The 21,624-nt window shown below is 39.9% G+C and overlaps 1 protein-coding gene across 1 annotated transcript in view; it reads right to left on the bottom strand.

The window, feature by feature from the left end:
* The window catches only part of LOC126354655 (ribosomal RNA processing protein 1 homolog), a 43,227-nt gene extending 22,088 nt beyond the window's left edge, over positions 1-21,139 (bottom strand). The window contains exons 1-4 of the mRNA XM_050004431.1: positions 20,535-21,139; positions 20,246-20,325; positions 19,969-20,112; positions 1,414-1,767 (exon numbers count right to left, since the gene is read on the bottom strand). Coding sequence (XP_049860388.1) covers positions 1,414-1,767; positions 19,969-20,112; positions 20,246-20,325; positions 20,535-20,688 — 732 coding nt within the window. The 5' untranslated portion in view covers positions 20,689-21,139. The remainder of the gene's footprint in view (positions 1-1,413; positions 1,768-19,968; positions 20,113-20,245; positions 20,326-20,534) is intronic.
* Positions 21,140-21,624: the final 485 nt, after the last annotated feature.

Genomic DNA, 21,624 nt, shown 5'->3' with positions numbered 1-21,624 from the left:
AGAATTTGGGAAGTGGTAGGTCAAATCATAAAATGGGACCTGAACTTATAGGGCTGAAAGGTGAAAGACTCCTTTTGGTCACCTCCTACGACAGGCAGGGATAGCTCAGGCCTATTCTAAGCTCCAGACCCACAGGGGGATCGGCATAAGTTGTCCCTGACCATTGCACTGTGTAGCTGTCAGGGATCATCTTGCACTGACTCTGTTATAATTGTTAAACACTGCAAGGTGATGTAATACAGTAAAGATGACCAAGTATCCCATATTTAAACAAGCAACACTTTCTGGTAGTGAATTATCATTCTATGCAAAGAAGATACTGCATTGATTCATGACAAGTTTTTAGATGAGAGTCAGATAGGGATTAGAACTCAGATCTCTACCTTTCTCGAATAATGCGCTAATGATTACCTAGTGCAAGAACACCTCATACACCAACTCCGAGCACCAGCTTCTCATAGGTTCCTCTCCTTTCCTTTAAATACTGCAGAGGCTTTCCCACAATGCTCCGAAACTAGCAAATACGCATATGTTAAAAGCATTCATTCTCAGCAACAACCATGGAAAGTTGATATGCCTAACCCCATACTATATCCTGCGTATGTGTTTCACAGGTTTTAATCTTACATATTTTGAGAGAACCTATGTAGAGATTGGAGAGAGAGGGGACAACCCCACAACAAATACTGTATTGGTGCTAGAGGCACACTCAATGGCTTGATTAGTGCACTGTCCACAAAAGGCTCTTTCCAAGTCCAGCAAATACTTTCAATTTGTCTTGTACAATCAAGCAGTAATTTTGTCATGACCTGTAAAACTCTATTGACCCACCCAAGATAGTGAGAGTTTCATTGATGAGTTAGTACCCTTATTTAGTCCCTCAACTACATGACAAAAATCCTTATTTACATGACTGCAGCCTTAATTTTTACTCTCATAACTTGTTGAGGGATTTACTGTTTTCTCATTGAGGATCTAAACTGAGAAAAACTTCAGAACTTCAATAACTTCCATAAAATGTATCATTGTCTTCAACTACATTTTTATGACAAGTTCAGACAGTGGAAAATGCTGCATATTGACAACTTTAGTTTCATATCATATTGATGGAAATGTCATTGGGGAAAAGCATAAGAGATGCACCAAAAATATTTTACCATCATCTTTGAAACAATCACACTGAAAATTTATAATGAACAATATTGTATGAATCAAAGTCAAAGTCTGAGCAATGTTTTTTTTCTCTTTTTTAAAAAAATATTGGCACTGAGAATCTGCTGGTTTTCAAAATTGCTGTGCCATAAAGTTGCAGCTGCTTCAAATTACACACACACACACACACACACACACACACACACACACACACACACACACACACAGGTAGTAGCAAATCATGATAAAGATTTAACAAACCTGTTTCCAGGCTTCAAATTTTTCTTGAAATTCAATACCAAGTGGAGACTGCTGGATCAAGTGATGAAACACCCTTTCTGAAACATGCTGACGAATCCGGCCATCTTTACTGCAAGCGATTAATGTGGCAAAGGGCAAGAGAACAGCATGAAGGCCCTTTTCAGGGCTTTCCACTTTTGCCAGTTCTTCGAGTATTATGTCAGCCACATGAAATAACAAACCCATTGACGGAGATGACTCGGCAGACGATGTGATGCCCCGTTCCAACAAGCCTGAAATACCTTCACAAGTTTCACTGGGCCATGAGTGAGACGAGCAGTATGCAAACAGTTGACGTATGCATCGACGAACAAGCTGAAACAATTTCAGAAGAATTGATTACTTCTATTTCATTAGCATATAGCTATAAAACAAGTAAATAAATATTCAGACCATACCTCAGAAACCACTATCAACAGAAATATATAAAAAGTGGACCTGGCGATAGAACTAAAATAGTGTATAACCAACACACTGAAAAGAAAACAGTGTAATTTAACAATGAAGTCATGGAGTCAGTAGTGGAGTTTTGGTATTAAAGGCTGTTAAAGTTAATGAGCTGGTGACCTGAGGAATAAATAAATGTCAGAGTAAAAGTGGCCAAGCGTTCTTCCTGTAAACTAAACAGAGTTTCTAAAACTAAGCTTCCAATGTGTGTGAAATGGAAAGCTCAAAAAATTAATGCATACTACCTGTTTGTCTTATGCCGGAGTGACATGGACTACTGTCTAATAAAAATGAGATAAAAAGTGAGCAGTACATGTATTTATAGTGGTGTGCACATAAGAAGATGCAGGAGGAGGAGATTAGTGTTCAACATCCTTATTGACAATGGCGTCATTAGAGACGTAGAACAAGCTCTGATTAGGGAAGGGGGTAAAAGGAAGTCATTGTGCCCTTTCAAAGGAACCATCCTGGCATTTGACTTAAGTGATTTAGGGAAATAAGGAAAATCTAAATCTGAATGGCGAGACAGGTTTGAACCATCATCCTCCCAAATGTGAGTCCAGTGGGCTAACCACTGTGCTACCTCGCTTGGTCGTAACATGACGGGTCATGGGCAATGCTCAGTGGCAAGGAGCAGTGCATCACATGACACTCCAGCCAATAGTGTCATTCTGGTGTGTGTGCCTGTAGCAGATACATCGGTGTGAATGTAGGACATTGAGCATTAATTTTTGTTTTAGTTCAGGTGTTGTGATGTTACTTAGCCACATCAGTGTTCATTATGGGTGTCATAAAGGAAACAGGATAAGTATTACATTAAGAAGCAACAGCGACAGTTCTCTGAGCACATAAATTCTGTTAGGCAGAGTCGTAAGCAAAAACTGTGACCGAGTGTAATGCTCACTCTGGCATTGCAAGTTACCAAGGTAGGCAATGGCTGGAGTGTGAGGTGCGAGATAGAGACTAAGGGGACACTGGTGACACCACAAAATATTCTCTGTCTTGTCCACTCAGAACGCATTGTGCTGCTCCCTTCTTATGTGCACCCCACTGTAGGCAACTGGATAATAGCTGGACAAAGGAAGTTCTTTGCTAAATGCAGAAAGACTCTAAAACACCAAGATAACCTAATGGAAAGAGAAACATGGCTGTGTGTAGTTTAAGATTGCAATATATGGAAAAGTTTAGAGGAGGCTATTATCAGGCACTGAATCTTAAATGACTGATGAGGATATACATGGATCATTTCATAATTTCATAAGTCATGGCAACTATGGTATATCGCGCAGAAGTATGGAATCACTGTAATCACAATAAATACATTTGAAAGCTCATGAAAAATACTACTGAAATCAGCCAACACATTGTGACCACATGTGAATATGGCTCAGTACCATCACGAGAGACATTTATTGTAAGGTTGGCCGTGTTACAAGATGGTCCTCCCACACCCTCTCTACTCACCAGACATCAGTCCACGCAACTTTGACCTCATTCCACAACTGAGGAAACCATAGCAAGGGACGCACTTTACAACAAGACAAATGTTCTCATGGCATTTTGGCAACACACTGATGGGAATGCCAATGGCATTCAACACAGGCAACAATGTTTGTATATGCACTGGGGGACTATCTTGAAGCACGGTAGTTAATTTTCATTCATTTTTGTTCCACTTGTACTCGTGCGGAATAAATTTACACAGCATTCCAATGCGTGTGTTTCATTTCAACCTTTACCAAGACTTCCTGAACTGGAACCCTATATTGTGTTGGCATTCACATACACACTGCCATACTGCTTCAATGCACATCATGGAATTCTCATGTTGTTGCATTGTCACAAGATATACCATAGTTGCCATGACTTACGGAATGATTGTCATGTGTTACATTAACTTTTCTTTGAACTACATGTATGGTGGGAAAACAATATTCATCATTTGGACTGACAAAATGAATGCAAATTCAAGCTGTTTAGAATTGGAACAGTTTTATATGTGATAAATAAATGCTGTCAGTCACTTTTTTTTTAACTTAAGTAATGCCCAACAACAATCAAAATAAGTAGATTGTTTAGGGTAAAATATTTTTTTTTCTGGGGCTTTCGCACACTTTGCCAGTTGGTCGTCATTGTATCTTGGCAACATCTTGCTAAAGAATCTACTGTGGCTAAATACTTCAGTAATTATGAGGCAATGATTCTTCTGACAGAGAGAAATTTCAGCATGGTGTTAATCGTCATGGAAAAAAAAAAAAGTATGTACATGTCCCACGCAATAGTCTTTGGGCCCAGTGGTGAAAATAGGCCATCAGTTGTGTGCTAAATATGAAAACACATTGTTCTTGGACTGCCAGATTAAACTGAAATTTAAGAGAGTTGTCACAAAGTATCAATGTGGAAAGAACTGGAAGAATGAACATGTCGATTTGAAGTTCTTTAAGGCAGTAGATAATTGTAAGGAATAACTACACTATACAATTTAGTTAAAATGGGATGGACATCTCTTACTGGTGCAATCAGAGACCTTGGAACAAGAAGTATAGGTATGAGGAAGGTAACTGTGAAGAAACCTTGGGTAATAGATAAAGTACTTAACTTCAACAGCAAAAGAAATAAGTGCAGAAATCTTCACAAAAAGACAGGAATACAGAAATATGTCACTTATGAGCAAAATAAACAGGAAATTCGAGGAAGAGAAGTGAAACAGCTCCAAAAAAAGTGAAGAAAACTGGAAAAGACGTCATCAGCACAGATTCAGCACATACAAAAAATCAGAACAACTTTTCATGAAATTAAAAGGAAAGGTATCAACATAGGAAGTGCAATAGAATTCTTCAGTTAAAAGCAGAAGAGAGAGAGAGAGAGAGCGCAGATATGTGTAATGAGAAACTTGAGGGCCCCTACAAGGGGGAGGAACTGTCTAGTCACACGTTAGCACAAGAAATGGGAGTGGATTTGGAAGACATAGGTCTAAAATTTTTGGGGACTGACAACCACGTGACTATTCATGTTGACGTGTATAATCTATGAGCGTGGAGGTATACCACCAGACTTTTGGAAAAGTATCAGTCACACAATCCCAAAAATAGCAAGAGCAGGTAAGAGTGAGATCTATCTCACAATCAGCTTAACAGCTCTTGCACCCAAGTTATTGACAAGAATAATATACAGAAAATGGGAAATAAAACTAAGGATCTGTAAGATGAAAACTGGTTTGAATCAGTGAGGCAGTTTGGATATTGCACTTGATAATGGGAACAATACTTAAAATAAATTAAGACACTTTCATAGGATTTGTTGACCTAGAGAAGTGTTTGAAAGTTTGAAATGTGCTAGATGTTCTACGTGATTTTATTCGGATGGGCATTAGGATGTGGTCTAAAGGCACGTTTCGGTGCCTAAAAACTCCTAATGCTGGAGACAACCTAAGAGATTATAAAGAGTTTGTTAGATGGTATACTAACACAAAGAAGCTCAAAAGTCAAACTGTTTATATGCAACCATGTAATAGTTTGGTTGTGATGTCATCTGGCCACTGCTTACGAATGCAGATTCACATCAATGTGCAATATAGAACTTATTCTGCTAAAGAGTTGGTCTGTTTGGTTTATTTAGGACTACAGATGACAACTTGTCCAATTTCACTCCTGCTTTTATGTTGAAGGCATTTCTGTGTTTTTGAATTTCTATACCTTCTCTGTACTTCCTAGCGTTATAATGAATAGGCCTTGGTAAACTTCCCCTGCAATATATCCTACGTTCCCGTAACCCTCTTGGCCTCAACCTTCGTTAGTCACTGTCCTCACCCATCCAGCCCCATCCCTGTTCCCATTCCAGCACTACACAGCTGTCATTCCACTATACCCAGTCTTTTAATTTCTCTACTTTTCCACTACTTCCCCCTCCCCACTGCCCTCAGTCTAACCTGCAGCACTTCACTGTCCGCCACCCCCATCATACTATTCCTCCTCCTCCTTACCCTCACCCCGCCACTCCCATTGTGCACTGGTGCTGCTGCTCACAGTGTGGTTTCAGTTGCCTGAGACTGCAATCAGGTGTGTGCATGTGTGAGTTGCGTTTAGGCGTGTGTGTATGTATTGTTGACGAAAGCCTTAATGGCCGAAAGCTTTAATTGTGAGAGTCTTATATATCTTTCGGCTTGCTTTAATCATCTTTTGTACTTTGGTAATCATCGTTGCCACAACTGCATCATGATCACTGCACAACAGTGTCACGATCACTGATGCCAGTTTTTGATGTAGACAGTCTTAAAGAGGTCAGGTCTATTTGTTGCCATATGATCCAATATACTTCCATTATGAGTAGGGTTCAGAACTATCTGTTCTAGGTAGTTTTCAGAGGAGGCATTACTAATGTTTCACGGGATGTCTTATAATGCCTACCACTAACAAAACTGTAATTGTATGGTGCAAGATGTTCAAAATTCTCAGAGAAATAGTTGTAAGCTATTGGGAATAATGTACAAGAAATAAGAGGTAACAATGAGAATGGAAGCCCGAGAATTAAATAGATTAAGAAGGGCATAAGATAGAGATCCAGTCTTTCACCTATATTGTTCAATCTGCATATCTCAGAAGCAATGAAAGAAATACAAGATAGATTTTGGAGTCAGCAAAAAATTCAGCATGAAACACTATCAATGATAAGATTTGTTGATAATACTGCTGTCCTTAGTGGAAATGATGAAGAATTACAAAATCTGCTAAACAGAATGAACACAGAATATGGATTGAGAATACAATGAAGAAAGATGAAACTAAACAGGAGTAGCAGAAATTATATTAGTGATAGATTTAGCATTGAAAGTGGTGATCACGAAGAAGTTAATAAAGGAAGTTAATAAAGTCTGCTACCTTGGAAGCAAATTAATCCATGACAGGCAAAGCAAGGACATAAAAATAGGTGGATTGAAAAGGTACAGAATGAAGAGTTTCTTTGCAGAATCAGCAAAGAAAGAAACACGTGGAAAACACTGTCAAGAAGAAGGGACAGGATGATAGGACATGTGTTGAGACATCAGGGAATCACTACCTTTGTATTAGAGGGAGTTGTACAGGTTAGTAACTAGCGGTGAAAGCAGAAATTGGAAAATATCCAACAAATAATTACGGGGTGTAAACACTACTTTATGATGAGAAGGTTGGCACAGGAGAGGGGGGAGGGAGAGGGGGGGAGGGAGAGGGAGAGGGGGGGGGGGTAGAGAGAGAGAGAGAGAGAGAGAGAGAGAGAGAGAGAGAGAGAGAGAGAGAGAGAGAGAGAGAGAGAGAGAGAGAGCAGTGCTGAGGTGATCAAATCAATCAGAAGATTGATGACAAAAATTTCTTGCTGCTTCATACTCTCCAGTTGATATGTTTTTTAGTAAGCCAGTGATTGATCCCACACTATGCAAAGGTATGTCATATGCCTGTCAATTAAATCACTGCTTGTGCAGATTTTGCAACCACGCCAATTAAGACGAAAAATGGTCTATGGCTGAAGGGTCTGCTTGTAAATGTTCCACGTATGGAATAACTCAGAACTACATGCACAGGCACCCTAAATGCTATAGTCTCTCCAGAGTGGATGACGGTGCCTGAAGACAAATATCAGTATGCATGTGCTTCTGACAGAAAAATATGTGGATTCTTGAGCATGTTTATCTCAAGCGCATGTGTAAAACACACACATATGCGCCCACTGAGGCAGGACTGCAAGTAATTGTGCCTAATGGGAGAAGCAATCTGTGGTTGTCGATGAAGGATATATTGCAGGGAGAGTTCCCACCAGTGCAGTACAGAAAAGCTGGCATTAGTTGGATGGACCCCAATGGTGCAGGCTGTCAAGTAGCCATTGAAGTGGAGCACAACAGGTTGGGCAGCATGTGTTCAGCAACTAGGTGGTCCAGCTGCTTCTTCCACCACCTCTCCGACTGCCTCTGAACCTCCCCAACATCCCCTGCCTTGCAGACCTACTACATTTACCACACCCTCAGAAACTCCTTGCTACCACCATACAGAATCCAGAACCACAATGGACTTGAAACACAGTCATAAACCTTTCTTCCAAAACCCTTAGCTCGACAAAAGTATCAGTCTTTTTGAAACGTCTTACCTTTTGTCCCACTTCCCAATTCAATCATGCTGGACTTGTTAAAGACCTTCTCTCCTCCTGGTGCCTACAGTGGAAACCCTTTTTCACCAACAACCCTACCAATGAGACTAAACCCAAACATAATGTTGAACCATGCCTGATTCAGGTCACTTCTCCATCCAACTGCCCCCCTAATCACCCCCTGTTAACGTTTCAGAAATTCTTGATCACAAACCTTGCCTCACCATTAGTCTCCAAATCCTTCAACATGGAACCTAATATTACATCCACAGAAAGAACTGCAATCAACCACCTAAAAACTGATCACAACATTACAATCCCACCTGCCAACAAAGGTTTCACCACTGTGTTCTGAACCAGAGGGATTACATGGCAGGACTCCAACAGCTGTCAGATTTATCCACCTATAAACCCTTCCACAGTGACCATATTCCAGAAATCCCACAGGACCTTCAGTCTCTCCTCAAATCCTTACGCCATCCTAGAACCTCTCCTCTGAAACCATCTCTCTCCTAACCCTATCACTCCCCACATTCCTACCTTATACATGCTTGATCTGGCCTTGTAACATTAACCAAAACGGTCTTGCTGTGCTGGTACTGCGAACGGCTGAAAGCAAGGGGAAACTACAGCCGTAATTTTTCCAGAGGGCATGCAGCTTTACTGTATGATTAAATGATGATGGCATCTTCTTGGGTAAAATATTCCGGAGGTAAAATAGTCCCCCATTCGGCTCTCCGGGCGGGGACTACTCAAGAGGATGTCGTTATCCGGAGAAAGAAAACTGGCGTTCTACAGGTCGGAGCGTGGAATGTCATATCCCTTAATCGGGCAGGTAGGTTAGAAAATTTAAAAAGGGAAATGGATAGGTTAAAGTTAGATATAGTGGGAATTAGTGAAGTTCGGTGGCAGGAGGAACAAGACTTCTGGTCAGGTGACTACAGGGTTATTAATACAAAATCAAATAGGGGTGATGCAGGAGTAGGTTTAATAATGAATAGGAAAATAGGAAAGCGGGTAAGCTACTACAAACAGCATAGTGAACGCATTATTGTGGCCAAGATAGATACGAAGCCCACACCTACTACAGTAGTACAAGTTCATATGCCAAGTAGCTCTGCAGATGACGAAGAAATTGATGAAATGTATGATGAGATAATAGAAATTATTCAGGTAGTGAAGGGAGACGAAAATTTAATAGTCATGGGTGACTGGAATTCGTCAGTAGGAAAAGGGAGAGAAGGAAACATAGTAGGTGAATATGGACTGGGGGTACAAAATGAAAGAGGAAGCCGCCTGGTAGAATTTTGCACAGAGCACAACTTAATCATAACTAACACTTTGTTCAAGAATCATAAAAGAAGGCTGTATACATGGAAGAAGCCTGGAGATACTGACAGGTTTCAGACAGATTATATAATGGTACGACAGAGATTTAGGAACCAGGTTTTAAATTGTAAGACATTTCCAGGGGCAGATGTGGATTCTGACCGTAATCTATTGGTTAGGAGCTGTAGATTAAAACTGAAGAAACTGCAAAAAGGTGGGAATTTAAGGAGATGGGACCTGGATAAACTGACTAAACCAGAGGTTGTACAGTTTTAGGGAGGGCATAAGAGAACAAATGGCAGGAATGGGGGAAAGAAATACAGTAGAAGAAGAATGGGTAGCTTTGAGGGATGAAGTAGTGAAGGCAGCAGAGGATCAAGTTTGTGGCACAACTTGGCCAGAAGAAGGGATCGATTGGTAGGACATGTTCTGAGGCATCAAGGGATCACCAATTTATTATTGGAGGGCAGCGTGGAGAGTAAAAATCGTAGAGGGAGACCAAGAGATGACTACACTAAGCAGATTCAGAAGGATGTAGGTTGCAGTAGGTACTGGGAGATGAAGAAGCTTGCACAGGATAGAGTAGCATGGAGAGCTGCATCAAACCAGTTTCAGGACTGAAGACCACAACAACAACAAACATGCTTCCTAAAGTCCGTAAACCCAACAACTCAGAAGCCCCAATGTGGCCGGTTACTGTGTCCCCACTGAGAGGAACTCTGCTCTCATGGCCCAACACTTTCAGCCCATTACCTGTAACCTACCCTCCAATACAGAAAGGTCAGAAACCGACTGGAAATCTTGTAAGGGTGTTGTAGGGAGGGGGCATTGTGTAGAGAAATAAGAGTTAAGAAACAAGTCTGTGACCATGTGCAGTTTCTGAGTTATTTAGGACTGAAGTTGACCAATCAGGCCGTCACAGGTGCAAATTCAAGCAACCTGCCAGAGGCAGTCTTGCCAAATTAGTTCTCCTTAAACTGGATAATTGTAACTTTTGCTCACCTGGTTTAGATTTATAACTTCTGAAAAAGGCACATATTAACTAGTAATGAGCATTTCGACAAGTGGTACCTCAAGGACCCACAGATGTTGGTGCATTACCATATGTTGGCATATGCAAGTGCTTGAATTTGCACACACATCAACTTGATTGGTTAACTTTCACACTAAATAACTCTGAGAAAGTACAATGTTTTGAATTTTTTTCTTGACAATTATTTCTCAGCGCAATCTTTCCTCTGCAAAATACCCTTACAAGCTTTTCAGACTGTTTCTGACCACCCTGTATAAAACACAGCAACCACTTCCTCCACCAAATCTCCGCAGTTCCTGTTCCTTTACACCATAATACCCTCCTTGTCACTCCTAATGGGACATCCCTCTACACTATCATCTCTTATGCCCATGACCTCGCTGCTACTGAATACTACCTTTCCAAATGCTCAACAGACTCCAAACCTACAATTTCCTTCCTGATTACCATGACCCCCACAATTACTTAAACTCTGAAGGCATTATCTACAAACAAATCTGTGGTGTGGCAATGGACACCTGCATGGTATGGGCCACCTAGGGAAATCCTTCCTAACCACTTAGAATCCAAAATCTCTCACCTATTCCAGATTCACTGATGACAGCTTTGTCATCTGCACTGAGCATAAGGATATCCTGTCCATATTCCTCCAGAACCTCAAAACTTCTCCCCCATTTGCTTTAACTCATACTCCTCAACCCAATGGGCTACCATCCTCCACATTGACCTCCATCTCAAAGATAGCTACATCAGTTCTTCAACCCATATCAAACTGACCAACCACCAGCAATACCTTCACTTTAATATCTGCCACTTATTCTGTACCAGCAAGTCCGTTCTATACAGCCTAGCCATCAGTGACTGTCACATCTGTATGGACCAACAGGCTCTATCCAAATATACTGAAAATCCTCTCAACCTTGCATATAAACTTATCTCCTGTGCCTTGTCTTTCCAGTCACCTACTGTCTTCCACATTCCCACTATTCAACCACAAAGGAGCAATCCCCTTGTCACTCAGTACCACAGGACTGGAACAACTGAATCACATTCTCTACTAGTGGTATTCCACTACCCACAGGACCTATTTAATACCCTCGTCCATCCGTACTCCAGCTCTGCTCCCAACCACTTGCTGGCTCATATCCCTTCAATAGACCTACATGCAAGACCTGTCCCCTACATCCTCCCACAACCAACTACTCCATTCTGGTCACAAGCATCACCTATCCCAGCAAAGGTAGGGCTACCTGTGAAAGCTGTCATGTGATTTACAAACTATGCAGCAACTGTGCTCCTTTCTATGTGGGCATGACAACCACCAAGCTGTCTTTCCGCGTGAAAGGGCATGACAACCACGAAGCTGTCTTTCCGCGTGAAAGGCCATCGACAAACTAGGGCCAAGAGATATCTGGGCCATTCATTTTCTTAACGTGATGCCCAACACATTGTGTTTCACTTCAATCACTGCTTCACATACTGCTCCATCTAGACCCTTTCCATCAACACTCCACTTTTCTGAAATGTGCAAATGGGAACACTCCCTACAAAACATCCTACTTTCCTGCAACCACTCTGGCCTCAACCTTTGCTTGTTCTTGTCCTTCAACCATTTACCGCCTTCCCTGCTCCCACTGTAGCACTACACAGCTTTAGCTTTCTATTACACCAACACACCCACTATTCTTTTTTCCACTACTTTTCTCCTTTTCCATTCCCCTTCCTCTTAAACCTTTCAACTTAATCTAACAGCCCTACCATGTCCCCACAATGTCTCTTCATGCTCCCACAATCAGCACTGCACCCTCCACCTCCCCACCTTCCTTCTTACCTCCGTTAAGCACAGTTGCATGCAACCTGGCCTCAGTGGCTGGTGACAGTGGTCAGTGTGTATGAGTTGTGCTTGCATGAATGTGTGTTTTCTACTTTAGAAAGAGACCTTTTGGCCAAAAGTTCAAATGTACAGCTGTATTTTTGTTGAGTCTGTCTGCAACTCAACAGCCCCTCTATCAGATGAGTATATGTGCTGCTCTTTTTTGTATATGATCAGTATTCTTTGTTAGTTATACTTGGTACAGGTCCTGCACACTTGAGAAGTATTATACAAGTCGCACAAGCTTTTTGTAAGCAACCTCCTCTGTAGGCTCACTGCATTTCCTTAGCATACTGCATATGAACCAAAGTCAGCCACCTGCCTTACCTTCCACTGAACTTTTGTGACTATTTATTTTCACATGCCTACAAATTTTTATGCTCAGGTGTTTGTATGAATTGACCAATTATAAATGTGACTCGATATTGCAGGCTTCCACTATATTATTCTTTTTATTTTGTGAATTGCACAATTTTACATTAACCAACATTTAAAGCAAGTTGCCAGCCCTTTGCACCACTTCTGCATCTTATCAAGATCTATCTGCATATTAGTGCAGTCCCTCCTCACCTCAGAAAGTACGTCATTATAAATAACTGTATCATTTACAAAATGTCTGAGGTTACTGTTAATATTATCTCCAAGGTACACGAATTCTATATCTGTCTGCAACTCTCAGTCGAAGGTAAACAGGCTGCATCCTCCTTATCAATAGATCTCCAATTCAGTTACAAATTTCATTTGATACACCTTATATGATTAAATTTTTTGATAATAAGTGTAGGTACTGAATTTATTTAACACAGACAGGGGTATACACTCAGCAAGGTATGGAATTTCACTCTCTCACCCCCCCCCCCCCCCGCGCAAACAATAATGCTTTTTTCCCTTGTCAATTAACACCTTGGTGGGTCTTACACGAGCATCATCATATAATTCAAGTCCAACAAACACATTATATAGCACCGTAATAGGATTCACATTAAATGCGTAAATAATTTTAAAAGTCACAAGCGAAAAGGAAGCCACAGCAAACTTCTACATTTTGCTTGGCACTGCTACTTCTTATTACAGTGACTTAACAGGAACGCTGTTTATAATTTATTATATTTTGCTACTTTCTAATGCTTTAAATTAGTACTTAAATGGCTATTTCCAAGTGTATGGGTTTACAGAGATATGAAACTTTTGGGATAAAAACAATGGAATAAACAAATGTAACTAGTCAGTTGAGCAGTAAATAGGCATTTTAACAAGACCTGAAACACTGTAGTTCAGCTCATAATTTTTTTTTAGAAATACTCATAGGAGAAAGACTGAATGTAGCAGGAGCAGTATACGATCATGAGGAAATGCAAAAAGCAGTGCAGATGAGATGAGTGAGTCAGAAGTGAAAACAAAAAGCCACCTGGACAAAGGCAGAGTTGTTGAAGGGCAGACTCTAGTGATAACGGACTTGAGGATTATTGTTGACTGGAGGATATTTTGGAAGGGCCTGATCTTCCCTACGCAAACCTGACAAGCTCGTGCGTGATGGTATATGAAGCACCTTGTCTCACTTACAACCCTGCCTCTCATGGGGTAGAAAATACTCATAATGGGACTGGAATAGGGTGTGCTGAGTGAGTGCAAGGGCCAGTTCTTGCACATTGATCTTTCACCTGCATATGACCCATGTGACATGACATTTGAGATAGGAGCGCCATGGTTTAGGATGCTTCATACATTATGAGGGTGACGATAACAATTTGGGAGAAGTGGGAAGGATTTTGGGGAGCACAATCCTCATCTGAAGGTAATAAAAACAGTACTCAAAGCCTCAGCATAGGATTTAGTGCAGCTGTTACAGTCTGTGGCAATACTGAGTAATAAGGGGGAGGTAATAGTTGGAATGTTGGTATAATCTGTCTGCAACATGATGGATAAGCGAGCAAGTGCCCACTCCCTCTACCCATCTACAAATCATGGAGCAACTAAAAGCCGTTTTACACAGTTACACCGGCACTTCTGCAGTGCACCTTTTAAAACAGAGGGCCCACACACATGCCTGGAAGTGTGTTATTTGCCACTAAATGTGTTAACACTATACTGAATAAAGGAATTAAAAACTAATACAACTACAGTCCAGAGAAATGAACAAGAACAGAATATACGTAAATCAGCACACGTTACACTGTACTTCTTGGCGAGAAACTCATTTTTAGCCAACCTGTATGGCAGTTGAAACATTCTTCTGGGAAAGGCCTCTTCCTTCCACAACAAGCACTGCTCACTTTTCAGTTTACGGACAGACTACAACTGCCCTCCTACCCACTGGAAGCCTACATACCCTGTGTCAACAACACAGATATTTTTAAAGATGAATGAACACACATCCACAGAACTGAAAGATACTTCACATGTCATTCTCCAACAGACAACGGCTCCAGCAATGTTGCTATGCAGTCCCATGTGATCTCCAATCCCCAGAACCCTAAAATCTACTTTTACAAAACACTGTGGACATCCTATTGTGTCTGTTTACTGTGACATCACAGAAGAAATTTATGGTCTAGTTGACCAACTCCAATATTGTTTGCAGCCAACTTTCTACATTTGGGCCACTAACCATATCCTCCAATGCTCTTCACAATACTTACCCCACAACTACCTGGCCTCTGAGTTGTTACTGCTTTCAATGCCTCCATATACGTCAACAATCCCCATGCTCATGGCTTTCCTGAAATCAAAGACTGTCTTCCCATGTCTTGCTGATTACAAACTTTCTATCGCACTTCTTATAATTATGAAAGACCATATAACTCATAACTACTTCTCTTCTGAAGGGTATATATAAAAACAAATCGATGTCATGGCATGAGCACTGGCCTGGTACTTTCGAACACAGTATCAGTTTATACGCCAACTAGAAGAAACATTTCTACATGCTCAAATTCTCAACCCTTTATTCACCTGGTTCTGCCTCCAATATCTTCATGTTATAAAAGCAGGACCAACGCTCAGTTCTAAATCCATTGCAGCATTTCCAAATTTACCATTAATTTTACCTCATTCTCCTCAGCTAAGCACTTCATATTCCTTGAGGTCAACCCCCCCCCCCCCCCCCCCCCCTGCTGAGAGCTCATAAAAGACCCTGCATACAGGAAATGACTGTAACTCCACTCAAATATCAGTCAATGCTTTTGCACCAAAAAGTGTCTCCAGCACAGCCTTGTCTCTTGCAGACTGTTCATCTGCAGTGATAGGCAATTTATTACTCAGTACATTATATGTGAGGTGTTCCCCCAAAACCTGGCCCAGAAGTGTATCCTCTAAGATCCCTAATATTCCTACAGACCACGTATAAAGGACTGGATCCTTTATTACTCAATAACGAGGAGGTATTGAATAGGATTGGGGAGAAAAGGAGTTTGTGGCACAACGTGACTAGAAGAAGGGATCGGTTAGTAGGACACGTTCTGCGGCATCAAGGGATCACCAGTTTAGTATTGGAGGGCAGCGTGTAGGGTAAAAATCGTAGAGGGAGACCAAGAGATTAATACACTAAGCAGATTCAGAAGGATGTATGCTGCAGTAAGTACTGGGAGATGAAGAAGCTTGCACAGGATAGAGTAGCATGGAGAGCTGCATCAAACCAGTCTCAGGACTGAAGACCACCACAACAACAACATCACATTATCCACCAGAGCTTCGATTGTGTGTCCCATGCACCCAACCTCTATAAATTATTCCAGTCCTGTAATAGGTATTTTTTTTTACACCATAATAAGCAGTATTACCTCTGAAAGCAGCCATGTTACATACCAGCTGAACAACTTTTGCACAGCCTTTTAGGTGGACATGACCAGAGGTCCAGCTGAATGAATGGGCAGTGTTACATAGAAGACACGAGTAAGGTTTACCATACACTGACAAAGAACACAGGTGAAAACAACTCTGATAACTTGAACATGAGCTTCAGAAGCGGTAACATACAGATCCCCGTCTCACAATACCTGCTTCTTTGAACTGCCCAAGTAAGTTTTTTTTTTTTCTTTTTTTACATACTCCTTGGTCCTGCAAATGAAATGGCTCCCTGCAATATCCAGTACTCCCCCTCTGGCAACCTCATCATCTGCCTTTATCTACTTCCCTCACTACTGCTATCATTCAGCCTCTTAGTCCCAACTACTTCACTATGGTCCTCTCGCTTAAATCATACTTTTACAAATATGAATTTTTGTCCATAGTATTCTTTCAATGTCTCTCTATGTCCTTCACTCCCTGTATGTATATGTGTGTGTGTGTGTGTGTGTGTGTGTGTGTGTGTATGTGTAACTTCTAATGCTGAGAAGAATCTAGGAAGGTGTAATAAAGCTGCAAAGGAGGCCACAAATAAAAGCCTTGTGCAACTTTCTAACAGTACTGCTTGAGAATAACACTACTGATCAGACATAGTGTTATTACTTATGTAGCCTATTTAATGGAGCATGATTGGCACATAGCATGTGAGCACATCGCAGAGCTTTTCCACAACTGATTGTAAACCAAAAAAGGAGAGGAGAAGAAGAAGAAAAACTGGTAAACTTAAAAGATAGCTGCTGCAACATTAAAAATAAATTGATGGCACATAAAGTATAACTGAAATATTGACACAAAATACAAAGATGTTTTTAACATGCGAACAGTGATTATTGTCTGAATAACCAAATTAATCGGAATGAATGGAGATTAGGTAGTGGACGAAGGTAAGCTGTGGTATTGGCCAGGAAGTTTCAACAACATTAATTGTTTGCTAAATGTAGGCAGACTTCCCAGCATAACAACACATTTGTTCGCTTCACCAAATCTCAACCTTTCGCATTAGATCTTGGGTGATTCTACAAACAATCTGTCACCATAACCTCGATTTTAACAAATATCTTATTTTTATATAACATTTGTTGGTTTCGCCAGCTCACAACCAAACTGTCATCTTTTAAGTTACCGTGACCTCAGGTGCCACTACATACAAATGTCATCACAACCTCTATTACAAAATAGAAGTAAACAAATACAAAACAGAAGTAAACAAACTGTCAAGCTGCTGTCCCAAAAATTGAAAGAAATCACGAACAATGTACGGTGAATACAGAACGGTTTCAATTTCAGTGCTTGACATCACCTGTTTAGTCACTGCTCAAAGGTTAATTACAACTGTCCTTTCATTGGCTAAACAAAACTGACACAGTCAGCCTGTGCACAACAGATGAATAATGCACTGCTTGGCACTGCCCTTGGTCCAGAAGTTAGCTCTGCTTGAGAGATTGATAGCACCCCTTGTTCATATTATAGGAGAATATCAATGGCATTCACAACTATGCAACTACTAAAATTGTAGACAGTCAGTTCATCAATACTGGAGTGTTAACCTTCATGCTCAGTGATCTTTAATATAGGGACTTTCCATGTAATCCTGCTAGAATAGTTTAAGGGGAGTTAAAATCGGAAAAAATATTTTCTTTCACATTTTCAGATTTTTCTCACATTATAAATTTTGCAATTTTCCAAATAAAATGATATATATATATATCTCTTACAAACTCACATGGGAAGTATTTTATTTTTTAGATATAATCTACACCAGTTGAAAATGTTAAATTTTTTACATGCATTACTCCAAAAGCTAATTTATCGGTAATTTTTTATGTAGAAGGCTGTGGATTGCTGTGTTATAAAGGTTAACAGTGTTTGTCATGTCCAGAAGAGGACGGGCACCAGGTTGAGGAAGCTGAAACAAAGTTTGAGAGACAAGAAACTTTCTGATTGTAAAACCATAAGAGGCAGGCTTACAGACAAAATGATTAATGAACTACGGCAATATTATGGGATGGCTATTACAAATAATACTGAGGAATTGTTGAAAAATGCCCAGTACTGAAACAGTTCATGCAGCCATAAACATTCCATTCCAGCAGCAGTCATGGATATCATAAAACCTATTAACAGAGACCTGACAAATCCTGAATTACTGAAGAAGTGTCTGCATGGTCAGACTCAAAATCCTAACGAGTCCTTCAATAATCTTATATGGACTTACTTACCAAAAAATGTTTTTGTTGGAATGAAGACACTAAAGTGGGGTGTCAGTGATGCTATTATTGTTTTTAAAGATGGCAACATTGGTAGGGTGAAAGTGCTACAGTATATGGGAATTAATCCTGGAGCAAACTGCATCACAGAACTTCAACGTATGGAGAAGATTCACATTGATAAAGCAGAGTATGCAGCACAGCTGGCCACTAAGGAGTCAAGAAAGAAGAAAAAACATGGAAAAATGTTAAAGAGGATGATAGACAGTATGGTGCAGGGTGCTTCTGAGTGACTAAATATAAAAAAAAAGTAAGCATATATTAAGTGGGTTATAGTTTTTAGACACTTTAGAAGCCATTCCTGAAAATTTACATTTTCTGTTGCATTTTCCCCTAAATCTCAGAAACCACTTCGAGTAGAATATTCAAATTTTCAGAGAGTAATAACATACAAATCCTGAGTCTACTGAGCTAAAAGAAGAACGTTATTTTTTGTATAATTAAAATTATTTAGGATAACATACAAAAAAGTACACAAAATTTTAACCACGTAATTAAAAATTTTATTTCTGAAAGCAGTGCTGAAATGGAATTATTGTAGTTCAGTAGACTCAGAACATACAGTTTAATATCCTATAAAAGTTTCACGTCAATGGTTACAGTGGTTCCTGAAATACAGGGAAGCCAAGACACTAAATTTAACATTGTCGGGATAGTGTGTTCCAACTCCCCTTCAATGACTATCATGTCAGGTGACTAAACTGCTTCTATTGCCTCAATCGTGTATCCCACACAATAACAATTTGTGATTGATTGAGATATGTTGGGATGCTGTACTTATGACTAGAATAGGAAGAGTAAAGTGCAATGTACTCTTCACAGTGCACTGTACAGTGGCTTGCAGAGATGTAATGACAGTATCCCCCATACTGCGGTTCGCAGCTAGGCCTAACTAGAGCGTACAATATCGTGAAAAGGAAAGTTGCTACTCACCATACTGCAGAGGTGCTGAGTCGCAGATACGCACAACAGAAAGACTGTCACAAATATAGCTTTAAGCCAGTAAGGCCTTTGTCAAAATTACACACACACACTTGATTATTCTACAGTGCATATTTATATTTCATATGTCTTACTGCTGTCACCTAAAAATAAAACTGGTGTTGTTAATAAAAACAGGAAGGCCATTTGGCACTGTACAAGTCTGACTAACTCGCAGAAGCAAGTGCTAATGACACAACAATTATTCAGACTTGTGTTGTACTAGTATTTACCAGCTAATAGTGGCACTCAAAATTTCATGGATATCCCTTGAATAAATGTCGGAGTTCTGTAATCATCTACATATGGTGAGATACAGAAAATTTTAATTTGTGATATTTTCAGTGTTGGTGTGGCTGTGGGTTTAGACATGCAGCTACTACTCCTTGTTGATGGCGAATGGGGAGTAAATGCTGTCAGTCCATGTTCCTACATCTTAATTGTTAAATGAGCCATATACTCTACACAAAGGAACTTGCAAATTATGACCAACTTATGTAACTAATTGCTTCCCTGCTATGATTTACTTTTGGATGTTATTTCTACTACGAACAACATGTATCAGCTCGCATGATCTACTATCCAGAAAATCACAGCCACTAACATTAGAAAGTATTTACAAATTTTACCATCATGAATTTATCCAAACGGTGTTGGTCGATTCCAAACCATTCCCGCCTCAATGTTAGAAGGAAGCACTCAGCATAAAGTAATCCCTGTTCCAATTTCTTGAAACAATGAATTAAATTTGCAATTCGTTCTGCTAACTCCTCCTGTAAACAAATCAGTGTAAATGGCATGTTGGGTATTATATCGAGTGCTTGGACACACATACATATATGAATAGTTACATAGTATGATTTTCGTTATATAATAAAGATATAACCATACATAAAGGTGTGTTACCTGGTACAACGGTTTGTCAGCCATCCACATGCAGTAAAATAAACCTTTCCATATAGTCATCAAATCCTGTTTGGTAAATTCTGCAATTCAAAATGAACTACTTACGTGAAAAGTCACATTGAAACAATAAATAAACACCACAGCCAATAAAATGGACGGAAACTATATGCTGAACGTGAATTACACATACAAGTTATGTTTCAAATATGTATATTGATCGTACTGAACGAAAGCTAAGTTACATGAATGTTAACGAATAACTGTCATCATAGGAACGACCTGGTCTCACCTAATTTGCTACCTGATCTGGCAGTTATCCATTTGCTTAATCTTTTAATGCCTTTGTCACGTATTGCTTTATCATTTGATGCTAAAACTTTAGCAAGGGATATTTGTTGAGCTGTTAATAAAACTTCTTGCCGAGCTTTTTTCGATGTTTCCATCTTGCACGTGTTTGGAAACACTCTTCAAATTCAGAACTTTGTAAACACGCAGGTTGACTATCGAATAAATCAACTCGTAACCAAAGTCGATAGTCTTGAATGAGACTGTTGCGAGAGCACCAGTGAGCTTACAGGCCAAGAGAATACATACATCGGGAAAGTGGAAGCAAACTTAGACAACATAAAAAAAACTGAATAGCTAACAGAGAACGCGCGACTAAAGGTAGCAACACAGGCAGTAGGAGAGCTCCTAAGTCGCCAACGCCATGAGCGAAACAACAATGATTCGACTTGCAGTAGTGAGATGAGGGAAAGACGTACTGGAAAACCCTACACTCTTCAGAACTTCCATTGGAAAATTATAAAACACCAAGATGAACCTAAAAGAAAATAACTTTCTGGGAAAGGGAAGGAAATAAGCTAGGGGAAAGGCAATATGGCGGCAGGTAATGTTTATACTTATTCAAGCGGTGTATCGAACATGACAAAGGTAAAAAAAAAAAGTGCTGAATATGTGAAACTATTCATGGAAAAGGCGGAAAGTATTCTGTTCTTTGCGACTTAAATGCAAAACACAATACAAAATTATCTGCAGAAAGAACTGTATGAACTTGATGAGCTAATTTATATAGACAGTAAAATCATTTATTAGATTGGATTTAAATAAGTATCGTAGATCAACATTCTAGTGTTTGTGGGACTGAAATTCCTGCAGAGGACATGTTACTGCGCCTACAATTTATAGAGCTCCAACAGCGGAGTTTTCCATCTTAATGAATTAGTTAGAATCTCTTTTGGCCAAACTGTTCTCCAAAACCAGAAATTTAATAGTTGCAGCTGACTTTAATGTCAACTTATTAACTGATAACCACCTTAAGACTGAGCTAAATCATTTAATGAATTCTTACAACTAGACTGCTATGATTAACTGGTCCA

Source organism: Schistocerca gregaria, chromosome 3 (assembly GCF_023897955.1).
Source record: "Schistocerca gregaria isolate iqSchGreg1 chromosome 3, iqSchGreg1.2, whole genome shotgun sequence".
Taxonomy (NCBI): domain Eukaryota; kingdom Metazoa; phylum Arthropoda; class Insecta; order Orthoptera; family Acrididae; genus Schistocerca; species Schistocerca gregaria.
This window is presented reverse-complemented; position numbering and strand designations above follow the sequence as displayed.